The sequence below is a fragment of the Oenanthe melanoleuca genome, chromosome 17 (assembly GCF_029582105.1).
Source record: "Oenanthe melanoleuca isolate GR-GAL-2019-014 chromosome 17, OMel1.0, whole genome shotgun sequence".
NCBI classification, from domain to species: Eukaryota; Metazoa; Chordata; class Aves; order Passeriformes; family Muscicapidae; genus Oenanthe; species Oenanthe melanoleuca.
Window position 1 is genome coordinate 8,163,053 of NC_079350.1, and position 13,018 is coordinate 8,176,070.

At 45.9% G+C, this 13,018-nt stretch overlaps 1 protein-coding gene across 1 annotated transcript in view; it reads right to left on the reverse strand.

The window, feature by feature from the left end:
* PAPPA (pappalysin 1) overlaps positions 1 to 13,018 on the reverse strand; it is a 175,918-nt gene that overhangs the window by 51,617 nt on the left and 111,283 nt on the right. The window contains exons 11-12 of the mRNA XM_056505346.1: positions 2,465 to 2,578; positions 1,928 to 2,063 (exon numbers count right to left, since the gene is read on the reverse strand). Coding sequence (XP_056361321.1) covers positions 1,928 to 2,063; positions 2,465 to 2,578 — 250 coding nt within the window. The remainder of the gene's footprint in view (positions 1 to 1,927; positions 2,064 to 2,464; positions 2,579 to 13,018) is intronic.

Consider the following 13,018-nt stretch of genomic DNA (forward strand, 5'->3'; position numbering starts at 1 on the left):
GGTTTTTCACTCCCCTGCCATAACCCACGAAGAAGGTGCAGGTGCCCATGGGGGCAGTCAGAGCTGTCTCAGGATCACCCCTGTTTCTGTGGCTCTGCACCCACCTGTCCAGCTCAGCAGCTGAACCCTGGTGTCTACGTTGGCCCTGAACCCACAGCACTGATGTGTTTGGCATCCCAGCCTCTCCATCTCCTACCAGGACTTAGAAGAAGCTTCAAGTCATTTTCTGGGACTCCACTTTCTCTCATCAAGGCAGGAAACTGCATGTCTGGATAGGCTGTGCTTTGCTCATGGCAGTGTCTTTAGCACACTGAGGACTGATGGAGATTTAAATTATTGCTGCTTCCTTTTGGATGTACTTTTAGTTTGCCACAAACTTCTGCTTAAGGCTCATTGAGTGTCTCAGTCAGTCCTGCCCCTGGTGCATGCCAACATTTGCATCTCAGCTGCACTTTCCAGCTTGCCATGGTGATAATTCAAACACATGAAATACAATATCCAGGAAAAGGACTTCATGTCACTTCACTGTCAGAACTCAGGCAGAACAGCAATGGGGAGTGAGAACTGCTGGGTAGCCCACCTACACCTCTCCTCTGCTCCAGGCAGCCTCTTCTGAAAGGTCAAAGGGGCTTTTCCATGATGAAAGCAGCATTTCAGCTGGGAGGACATCCAGACATCAGGCTGAGCCATGCTAAACTCATGTTGCAACTCCATTGAAGATTTCAAAACCTAACCCTCAGTTTCCTCTTTGCTCCTCTTTCTTGTTCTTTTTCTCTCCCTGTCTGCCTGTCTGCCCCTATAAAATGTCACATTAAGTACTGCTGGCACGCTCGTGTCTCCATCATTTATTTCTCAGAGGGGTACAGCTATGTGCCACTGTTTTGCAAAGGAGGGTAAGATTAATCCAAGGGCTCTGGCAAACTGTGAGCCATCCTGACTCAACCTGCACAACTTGCTACAAATTTCAGTTTGTTCTTGGACAACAGACACCACACGTATTTCCTTTGTTTCCCTCCACAACCCACCAAATTCTGTGTTATGCTGGATGCTCACCCAACACCTGTCACTCTGTGTCCCTTCTCCTTCTCATCACTGGTGGGAAGCTCATTTGAGTTTCAGCTTGTTAAAATTGAAATGCTATAGTAAAACAGAAAGCTGAGGGATGGGAGTTATGTTTTCTTAAAAACTGCTCTCAAGGTGACCTGGCCAGATTTCTCCTCAGTGAAAAAAAAAAAGGCAGAGAACATCTGGAAAGGGATTATGCAAGTCCTACCCCGACACAGAGCTGGGAGCTAGGGAGAGCTCCTGGGTTCTGGAGCTTAAATGCAGCCTGGATCAATTCACCAGACACAACTTCCCCTGTTCAGGGCCCTGTGCCAAGGATAGAGACAAAACCTGTCTGTGCTGGCACTTCAGCACAAGCACAGGTCCTACCTCTGCTTGAGGCCACACCAGGAGCCTGGATTTCACCACCTGAAGTACTTCACCTGGGGAATGTTGGCCATTAAATGGCTCTGGAGACCTCCCTGCAAGCAGGACTAGAGATCACCCAGCACTCCCTGTGAAACACTCCCTGTGAAACACTCCCTTTGCTGCAGGTCCCTCACTCCCTGCTCCCAGGGTTCATCTGTAGCACCATCAGTGTCTCTCCAGGGCAGTGCTGGGTGTGAAGCATTGAGACAGTCCTGATTGTAGTGACTGAAGAGGAGCTAATCACCTCTGGACAGATAGTGAACAGCTATGGAGAAATGTCTGTATAAAATAACACATCATTGTCAACAAACTCGAGTGAGACTGAGGGCTTGGAGCATTGAGCAAGCATCTTTTTTGTCTAATTCTGAAAAAACTGAGCAGGAGTACTGTTGAATTCGGGCAGCACCAAATTAAGCAAGCAGTGAAGAGGGAGTATCATACAACACAGTCTTACCAAGATCGTGGCTTTGCTCTTTGGTGTCAAACAGCTGCACACCGATGGTCTCCTGCTTCTGGTCCAGGTAGTAGGTCCCATCAGTGACCAAGTGAACAAGCACTGCTGCAGCCACCATAGGCTGGGAAAAATAAGCCTGGGAAAACACAAACCCCACAAAGCCTGAGGTGGAGAACTGTGGTGGGCTTTAAAAAATCCCCAGGAGTCAGTCCAGAACTTTTAAAAGAAAAATTTCCATCCCAGGTCACACAGAATCTTTGCTTCCAATTTCTCCTACACAAACTAGATAAACTCAAGTCAAACAACCCTGAAGCTGAACCCTCTCAGAAATTCAATAGCCTTGTCACACATGAGGGGACTTCACAATGGACTCTCCAGACAGTGTTTAAAGGCATTGTTTTGCTGTTTTGCTCTAAACATACTTCAAAAAGGAGCAGCTTGGTCCTGGGAAGGCTAGCCCATGATATTTTGCCAGCTGGAGAATCTTTGTAGAGACAGGCAAAGAGGAAACTTCTGAATGATGTGTGCACTTCCTACCTTCAGCCAGAAAATGGTCTGTGTCATGTGGGAGTACTGGAAGTTGGCTGTGCAGGGGTACCAGGCATACTGGGAGACACCATCATTCAAATCGATCACCTTGGTTCGACACATCTGCAGCAGGAAAAAAAGAAACACCAAAACTGACACAGAGGACAGCAAGGAAGGATTCTGAGTGCTTGAAGTGGGGAAACAAAGTCCAGGTGCACCCCAAGGATAAAGTAATGCACAATAACTGCGCTTCTAAATACCATGAAATTATTCAAAATAAAGTTTCCAGGTGTTCCACCCCAGTAAGAAAAACTGAAAGATGAACAGGAGCTAAAGACTCACAGCTGGATGGCAGCCAACAATCTCTGAACTTGGTAGCAGGTCTTTGACAGCATTTGGAACAACTTTGTTCCCACCCAAATGGACCAGAACTCTTCCCACTGGAGTCCAAGTGAGGATCACTTCTGAACACCCCAGCTCCCAGCACAGACACTGTGGAGGTGCTCCAGCACTGCCCTATTTAATCCTGATATTACTGGAATCCCAGAGGAGCCACACATGGCCCTGTAAATGTGGAACCAGGTGTAGCCAGGAAAGTCCTGCCTCTAGAACCCATTTTAAGCAAACTGGTTTCCTCTTTTGCCAACCAGTTATGTTAGTGGAATCACCTTCTTCCTACACCTGCAGCAGTGAGATTGGAGGCAAACTGTTCTTTTCAGTAAAACACATAATTCCCAAGTCCTGTTATGGATGAAAAGCTAGGAAAAAAAAAAATAAATAAAAAAAGCCAGAATCTAAGTAACAGAGAGCCTTGCAGTGCCATCAGCATATCAGATGTGAAAATGAAGCTGCAAAAAATGGTCAGATTTACCCTGAAAACACACTGCTCTGTGAAGCTGCTTCAAAAAAGAAGTATGAATGACCACAGCCTTCACCTCCACAGCAAACAGAAAAAGGGGAAGGTCCACCATGGAAAAAGTTACTACTTCATTAGAGGGATACTTTAGCTGAGGCTCCTGGAGCATCTGAGAAGTACCTGTTGGGTTCACAACCCTTTGGTGAACTCACTGACTGTCATTACCATAGGAATAGATAGAATTCCTTGTGCTGATGTTCTGTCACTAATGCTGTTCCCATCAGAATTTGATTATTAAACCAAAAAGAGAATCCTGAAGTGAAACAAGAGAATTAACAGCCATCCAAAATTCTACGTCCACACGATAATTCTGCATAGAAATGCCCTCCTGGTCTGGCAGGCAAAGTCTGGGCACTGCAAAGACAGTCTGGGATGCCTGGGAATGAGAAACCAGATTGGCTAAAAGTGAGGTAATCCCCTTTAAAATCTGAGTCCCTCAAGATCCAGCACAGAGGAATCTTACAGGCAAAACATAAATCAGCTTTAATGGGCTGGAAGAAGATTTTTAGTTTATTTATTTTTTGAAACAACTGGGACCAAGCTTCATTGAGGCTAGCCAGTGGATAGTGTTACATTTTACAGCAGAGCAAGGCTTTACATAAACTATCTTTGGCATTTGAAATCCAGGCCAGCAATTCAACATGTACCATTTCGCAACTCTCCCTTCTTGTACTTTCAGCAGCCTGTGTCTTGTTGGGAGCACGGTTTTTATTTTAATACCTCTCCAGCTAGGGAATTTATCTTACCCACATCTGCAATATATATGGTCAGGGAGCTCTTTGACATGAACAAAGGTCTCATTACTTTTATATGATTTTGTTCTTATTCTTACTTCTCCTCCTGCTCTATTAGCCCAAAAAGGTGGCTGAAAGAAACGCAAGCACTGAGTTTCAGGGTTTTTTAAGTGCCACTTAATGGATGAGTGAAAACTTGTACTAAGAAATCACCCAGACCTTCACCAAAAGTTTGATTCTAACCCAAAATAAACCCCTGCTGAGGTGGGCTGGAAATCTCTGATAACTTTTAAATGCCTTGTTTGATTTGTGTGCACTTTCTGCTTCTGTGGGAGAACGTTAGCAAAAATCTGAGTATTGCATAAAGAACCTGTGTTCAGGCCACGTGGGCTGTCAGCCTGGCCTGCTTTGAGCAGGTTAGATAAGCTTCCCCCTGCTGAGGCTGATCCATCACTACCCTGACAAGTGTTTCAAAGTGGTCCTGGGGTAAAAGGTTCCTTTAGAACAGTCTAATTGAGAAGTGTGGGAAAAGTCTAACAGAGATGAATGGCTACAAGAGCCTCTTCTCCACTAGCTTCTGGCCAGTAAATTTAGCCATTGGCAAAAAAAAAAACGTTCTTTAACTTTCTCTGAAGACAACTGGATTGGATAAACAGCTCCTGTCACCTACAGACTCCACCATCTCACCAGGCTCCAACACACCTGGTAAATCGATCCCACTGAATGTCACATCACACCTGCCAAGCCTGAGGATAATCTACTGAGAGTCTTTCACACCTCTGCTTTTAAGGCACCCCTTAATGTGGCAGCAGCCCGAAGACCCCTATTAATTAGGTTAATGGTTGGACTCAATGATTTTAGAGATCTTCTCTAAGCTAAATGATTCTGTGATTACTGCAGTACTAACACGTTCAGAACAACAAGTTCCAATGGCAAGACAGAGTATAATCTCTTATCATTGCTATTCACGGGAATTCACACTTTTGAGAAACAGATTATATCCTAAGGTCCTCCAGTTTGCTACAGTGATGCAAACCAGCAGCTCAAGCACCTGACAGCTGCAGAGCTAAGAACCGTAGAGACACTTCTCATTTCAGGGTGTTACCAAACACTGAAGTATTTGCTTTGAAGAATGACAGCATCACACAGTGCTCCAAACTTCACTCACTGGGGCTTATCCAGATTCTCAGACCCACACAGCAACTGGGATATCCACAGGAGCTTAGTATGTGCTCCAAAGTATGCGGCGACTATTTGTGTCTAGTTACTGGAAGCCCATGTCATTCCCCTCCCGAGGAAGCTGCTTTCAATTAGAAGAGCTGATGTCTGTTCCTCTCGGAGGTTCAAATCCAGCTCGTCTCCCACCCACACATTTTGTACACAAACATCGGCAGACAGAACGATCAAGGCCAGGGAGCACTGTGGGATCTTCCCACAAGAGGGAATGCCTGGAGGATTCCCTTTGACTGATTTATACAACCTCTTGTCAATCAAAGGCACAACATGTTCTTCAAACCGCCTCTCCTGTTTTCCTTCTCTACTCAGGGGGACCGAGGAATGTGTCAGCAGAAAGGGAAAAGTGATATATTGGGAGCACTTAGCTTTTTGCCACATCAAAAACACATTTACTATTGCAATCAACTCCATTTCCTTCAAAGTAATATGGGAAAATTTGCTGAAGAGCAAATTTTGGAAGGCGCCCTTGTGAATGATTCCCAGCCATGCCGTGACTGCAGGCAATGTGAATTCGTGTTGATGGGTTCCTGTTGCAGCTGAACTACAGGTTAAGGATCACAAATCCCTTGGACTGGGTGCTGGACTAAAACTCAGCCCAACTGTGGCAGAGCACAGCCCCAGTACAACCTCCTGGGCAGCACTTGGCTTCTCCAGGCTGAGCTCCCTGTCTGGAAGATGAGGATGATGCTCCCCCACACCACACAGGTGTGCTGACAATAAAAGCTACGAGCCACAAAAAGATGCTCAGATGTCACTGAGGGCACACACAGGTGTGAGGATACAGCTCCCCTCAGGAGTGGGCTAAACACAGATCCCATCCCACTCTGACCTTCCCACCGAGCAAGCTCAGTCAGACACCACAGGCTTTGCACACACTGGTGGGTCTCAGCATTGTAACATCAAAATAAATCTAAATGCAGACAGAAAGCTGCTCTTTAAGCTGGGATGCTGCCCTAGTCAGCTCTGGCACCGTGGTTGGAGCGGACGTGCCTGTCTGCATGCCCGGGGCGGCTGGAACAGAGCAAACCTCCAGTGCACAGATCTGTCTGCTCCCAAAATCCCATCTGGAGAACCATGGCAGGGCTTCCTCCAGACCGTGTCCTCAGGCTCGCTCTGGCTCTGAGGGGCATCGTGGGCACTTGCTCAGGCAGTGACGAGATCCTCTCTCTGGAGAGGAGGGTGGAAGTGGAGACTGTGCTCCAAAAGCTTCCTCTCCTCACTCCTTTCTACAGGGGACTGTGCTCCTGACACTTCTGCACCCAGACAGACAACTCAGGCTGTTTCTGGGACGAACGGGCTGTACCCTGTCCTGCTGGCAAAGCTGCAACCACGGGGCAGGCAGGAAGAAGACCTCTTGGTAAAACCCACAGTACCAGCTATTTACTGAGCACAAAACATCCTCAGTGAGGCTGCAGAAGTGCACAGGAAAACTCACAGACTGATACAAAACCCATGGAGGCACAAACAGAACATCTTCACTTCTTTGAAGGTCCAGCTAAAGAACAGATTTCAGCTGTAATAATGAAACCTAATTAATCTACAATATTTATCTGTTTGCACTGTAGAGTGTTATTTGTGTTTAACTCAACACATGCCAGAGGATCCCAGCCATGACATAAGCAGCATTTTAACACATCCCTCCCTCCCTTGCCAGACCAGGGTGCTGGCAAGCACCCAACCCTTTTATTCTTAAATATATTATTGTTCTTGCTGACCTAAGGTTAATCTTACCCAAGGATGAGAAACTATGGTGCAGTTGCTAAATATCAGAAAGGTTCCTGCTTGTTTATTGCCCAATATTGTAAGGCAGCTTGGCTGTCACATGGACACCACCCAGTTTGCCAACTGCAGCACAGACCTCCAATCTGTTCTCAAAGCTGTTGCTCTGCTTTTCTCATTTAGGCTGGGAATTGGGTTGGAGTTAGGGAAAAATGAAGTTGCTCACATGAGTGAGCACTGAACCATTAGGAAGGCCCCCATTTGGGCTCCAACAAACACCTCAAACCCCAGCCAGTTTCTCTGACCATTTCAAACCTCAGGAGCCCACAGAGCTCAAACAGAAATTTTACACACATCAGCACAAGGAATTTTGCTCTGTGTTTTCTTCTAGATTCTGGTCAGAAGTGCTTTTGGACAAGTGTCTTCATCAGATGTCTTTGTCACTGGACTTGTCCCATCAAAAGTCTGAGTCCAGAGTTGCCTGCCTAACTATGAATGGCAGTCTTGGGTCATTCCAGGTTAGCCTCTAAAACTTAAGGAAAGCATTCAAAGCTACTTTTTTATATGCACTAAAAATGGGTTTCTGTTGGAGAAAATAAAATAAAAAACTAAAACCAAATCTGAGATCCAGCAGCAGAAAGTCTAAGCATAAAATGAGGGAAGAAACCTGAGTCTTTCTTTTTTCACACCTTACTTTACAGTCCACTGCTACTTTCATAGCAGAAACTTTCCCTCATCTCTGTTGCTCATCAACTGCAGCTTCTCCCCCAAAACTCTCCTTGTCCTCTGTGTCTGATAACACAGTTTTACTGTTTCATGCTCTTTGTCTGCTTTTGCCAGTTTTCATTGGGGTGCCTAAAGGTCTGATGGCAAAAGATGAAACACAGCAGCGTGTCCTGCTCCAGGACAAAGGCATGTGGGCAGGTGATCCACAGAAAAGCTTTATCAACTGGAAGCTGATGAAACTCCTGGGGTAACACACTGATGCTATATTGCTCCCAGATTCAGTTGGCTCAGAAGTCAGGAAATCTCATCTGTCAATTTTCCCTGAGTAATGAATAACAGGATTTGGCTGTGGGATTGGGAAGCAGCTTACATCTCCTGCAGGATGAAATAAAGCCCTGGTGCCAGTCCCTATGTCCACTCTCAGCACAGCCACTTTGAACCTGGAGCAGCTGATGTGTCTGGACCTTGCAGACTCACTATTCCATTAGCATGATATTACAGCTTCCTTAGCACAGAGCCACGATTTTCAGCTGAAGATTTGGCTGGATTTTTTAGTAATTGCAAAGTGACCTTCCAGTGGAAACACCACGGACAGGGCACCAAGAGTCTGCCTGCAATGTGACATGATGATAAATTTCTCTACTTTACAACAATAGTGTTCATCTCCAAAGGGAAATTTCCTCAGAGTTTTGGGTGTAACACAGGGCTGCGATTCAGAAATGAGTGGGAGATGCAAGGGCTATTTAATTTTGTCATCTAGGTTGGTTTAGTTCTAGGCAAGCGAAAAGGAGCTACAGGGATTTCCATTAGATGATGGCCCAGATTGCATGTGTATTCAAGGTGTGTTATTAACTTCAGCTTTCTCAAAAATGCAGTTATTTCACTTCCAAAGAGCTGCTATGAACAATATATTTCCATTTTTAAATCGTGCAGACCTGCATTCTTTGAGCTTCCCTTTGAATTTCTGTTATCTCCAGATTCAAAGCAAACTTCATTTAAAACCAGTGAGTTCAAATCAAAATCACATCAAACCATAAACCTCACATGGCATATCTGAAAAAACTGTAAATCAGTTCTGACTGGCCCTATCCCAAACTCACATGGGCTTTGACAGCCAGCCAGGTGTAATCAAATATCTAGGATGCTTGCTGGACTCATGGAAAAAAAAAAAAACAACAATATGGAGTTTTGATTTTCCAACAAAACCCTAACCAGATGATTTTTGCACGGTTCAAAGGATCACCACGAGGACGTTGGTTAAGCCAAGGCCAGAAACTACAGAAAAATAGATTGAGAAAAAGAAAAAATAATTGCACTAATGGGATTTAAAAATCAACTCATCTTTTACAGCAGCTCACAAGCAAACCCCAGTATCTGGAGCTCCTGGGTGCAATTTGCACTTGCAATTTGCACTGCTTCTTTTGCCTTTCAGAGATGCAAACTGAAGGGATGCAGAATCAAGAGTTAGTTCTGAGTGAACAACACAGTCTCCTGTGCAGCACATGAAAGTTCAATCCAGCAATTTGACATGTGCTCCTGTTTATTCCTGTCAGACCTCAGCTATTTCTTCAACTCCACAGTAGGACATAAAGATGCTGCTCTCAAACAACAGCATCTTCCACACCAGCACTGCCAGGATCTCACTTCAGAGCAATAATTCCTAGAGTGAGCCCTGAACTGCATTCTGTTATTATGCTCAAATTCACAAATACACCTACCAGTAACAACAGCACCCCATGCAATGGGCTAGACAGACAGGATCAAGCAGCAGCACCCAAACAAGAACTTATGTCTTCAGTTCTGCAAGTATCAGCCTCATTAAAGCTAAAAGACATTCTCAAGCTGCAGCACAAGCTCCTGTCTACAACTTCCACATTACTGCTCACAGAAGTGTGAAGGCATTATAGACTGATAAGTGCTTTAGCAGACTGTATATCCATCCACTGGAGAGCGAGGTTAAACAAATACAGGAGCCAGAACATTATTGTTGGCTGAGCGCTCGGGCTCCCGAGCTGCCCGTCTCGAACTGGCCAGGTCCACTGCAGCACAGCTTCGTGGAGCTGCGGGCCAAGGCTGGCCGTGGGGTGCTGCAGCAAAGCAAAACAATCCCATCCCATCAGCTTTCATCACTGAGGAGCAGAGCAAAAGCAAATTTTTTTGTTTTTCCTTTGACTGGAGCGTTTCATTCGGGAGCAGCTGGCACCAGAAAATCAAACTGTCGTAGGCAGAATGTGTGCCACACTTTAGGAGGATCTTAAATATATTTTTGTTATTACATTCATGGTTCTGGCTCGCTAGATTCATTGTACTTTTGCAGCTCCTATACTTGGTAACATCCCCTCCTTCCTGCCCAGAGCTGGTCCAATACATTTGTGTGGATGAAGAAAACACATAGCTAGGTGGAGAAAACACAAAAGCAATAACAACAAATCCCTTAAGAACTTGAGTTCTCCATCAAGATAACACACTGGCTAAGGTGGACAGAGATGCTTAGAAGCACATGGACAATGACACTGATAAAAAGAGAGATGCATAAGAAAAAGAAATTAAGCCACAAATTTTTCAGCTTTCAAGCAGGGAAAAAAACCACATTGCTTTTGGTTCCAGTACAGTAGGAGCAAAACCTAAATATTTCCATAACTCACCCCAACACCTTGCACCACCCTGAGTGCTCAGGGGGCACAGGAGCCACTTCCCAGAGATGTGAGCCAAGGCAGGAGCCACCCTGAGCCACTTCCCAGGGATGGGAGCCAAGGCAGGAGCCACCCTGATCTCCTTCCCAGGGATGGAAGCCAAGGCAGGAGCCACCCTGAGCCACTTCCCAGAGATGGGAGCCAAGGCAGGAGCCACCCTCAGCCCTGCAGAGCCCTGGCCAAGCTTTGCCTGTGCCTGCAGCAAACAGCCATGCAGTGGTTAATGTCAGCCCCGACCACATGATCACACTCGGAAAAGGTCAAAAGAGTGATTTTTCATTTAAAAACATCTGTGTGTTTAAAGAACAAAACTTTCTCATGTGCAGAAAAGCAGGGGTTTCCAGTACTTTTATTTCCAGTGAAAAGCTGTGCTTTTCAGCTTTGTTTAGGGTTATGGCCCGTGTAAACACGCTGTGTAACCACTCAGCACACAGCATTTCCACAGGCAGGGATAACTGGGGGTGCAAATCTCCCTCTCCATGGCTCCTTTTCCCTCTGCAGGCTGCTCAGCTTTCCTGCTGTGCTCCCAGTGAGCCAGCCAGACACCCTGCTGTTGTCCTTCCCTATATGAAGACATACACATGCCTCTAATCCTAAGGGTGTAAGCCTGCTCTGGGCTGTCAACAGGCCTTAATTGGATGCATCCAGGGAGATGATACATTGGGAAGAGGCCCTGGATTTAATAGGAAAAGGGAAGGCTGCAGAGAGGCGCCAGGGGAATGTGGAAGGGGCTCGGAGGAGCTGCCCTGTGCTCCAGAGAGAAGTCACACCTCAGCTGGCAAAACCTTTCAGTTCCCATCCAACTATCAGCCCTACAACAATGGGTATTAATCAAGATTAAACCCTCTAGCTTGTTTTTCAATACCTGAAGACATGGCTTGCACTACAAAAATCAAAAGGCTCCCCCTTGCTTCAATGGGCTTTTGCCACAAAACTGCAGAGTAACCAAACCACCATCCTGCAAATAAATTCCTCTGAATGAGCTGGACCATCCAGGCAGAGTCCACAGAGCAGCTGCTGCCTCCAGCCCGTGCATATCTCCACCCAAGAAAAAGACTTGTCTGGGGAAACCGGTAAGTCCCCTCTGACCTTGGAACAGCTCTGATTGCTCTGATAAACCCCAAACTCCAACAAATTAAGCCAAAGTACTTGGAGCATTTAGTCCTCGATTTAGTCCCAGGTTTGTTGAGGATTTCACAGGAACTCTTAGCTGCTCCCAGAAGAAGTCACTGGAGGAATTAACGTGTTGTGTGGAAGAGGAAGCTCACAGCTCCTTCAGCCTCACTGCCTTCCAGGAGCAGGCTCTGAGAAGATGGACTGGGAGCAGAGGGGATGGAGGAACACCCAGCTGCAAGGCTCAGCCTTTCTCACCGGGAACAACCACTGGGAAACAGGTACATTTCCACAGAACGAGGCTTTCCCTCTCCAGCTGCTCCAGCTCACAGTGTACACACAGTGACAGAGCAGCTCTGCTGGAAGGACAAAGGTTTCAAAGGGATTTGGATGGAGAAAAGTGGGAAGAAGGTCTCTATCCTGTGCTTCACCTTCCCCTCTCTGCAGAGCGACTTCTCTTCTTTCATGATGATGCAAGGGTTAATTACCAAAAAATGGAAAAATGACATTCATGGCCAGCAGTTCTAAGTGTAGGATTTTGGCCCAGTGACCAAAATGTCTGAGCAGAACTTGATGTTCTCCTGAACTGAGGGCTTCTCCCAGAGAGGAGGTACATGTGGGGACAGATAATAGCACTGATCCTGCAAATAACCATTTCCTGGCACATGTGAGAGCTTGGAGCCAGACCCCGAGACGACAGTGGAAACCCAGTCCCCAGGAGACTCCTGCTGATAGCACGGGGGAGCTGGGCCACTTACCAGATGTGAATTTGAATTACCAGGGTGAATCATGTCTTCTTATCAGATTCCCCACTGAAATGACCTCAGAGGCAAGAGCAGTCCTCCAGCTTTGCAGGCAGCATTCCAAAAGTGAGCACAGATGTGGGGTTCCTCCACAGTTACAGGTCCAACTAAGGCAGCACAGTTCAGGAGCAGCTCAACAGTGTATCCAAATGGTCCCCACTTTGTTGTTTGGTTGCTTTTTGTATTTTTTCTTTCTCATCTGTTTATTATTATTATTATTATTATTATTATTATTATTATTATTATTATTGATTCTTATTTCCAGGTGGGGACAGAGGGATTGACTCTGCCTTCAGAACAGTACTGGGCAAACACCATCCTCCAAAACCATGCCTTTTAGAGGCATCTTTAGATGAACACCCTGAAATTCATTGGCATTCGAAATACGAGGTGTCTTATGACAATGTGGGCTAAAATGCCTATGGTACTCCAAACAAGTGGTGCAGACAATCCTTCATTTACAAGAAAAAAATAAATTCTTTGCTCCTGGCATGAGAAAGTTTACTTTCAGCTTAAAGAAACGACCGTGTGGTTTTGGGGATGGCATTCCGTTCTGCTGGAGAGCAGCACCCTGCCTGCCTGTACATCCGTGGTTTTGTAGCTACATTACAACCCTGGAGAGC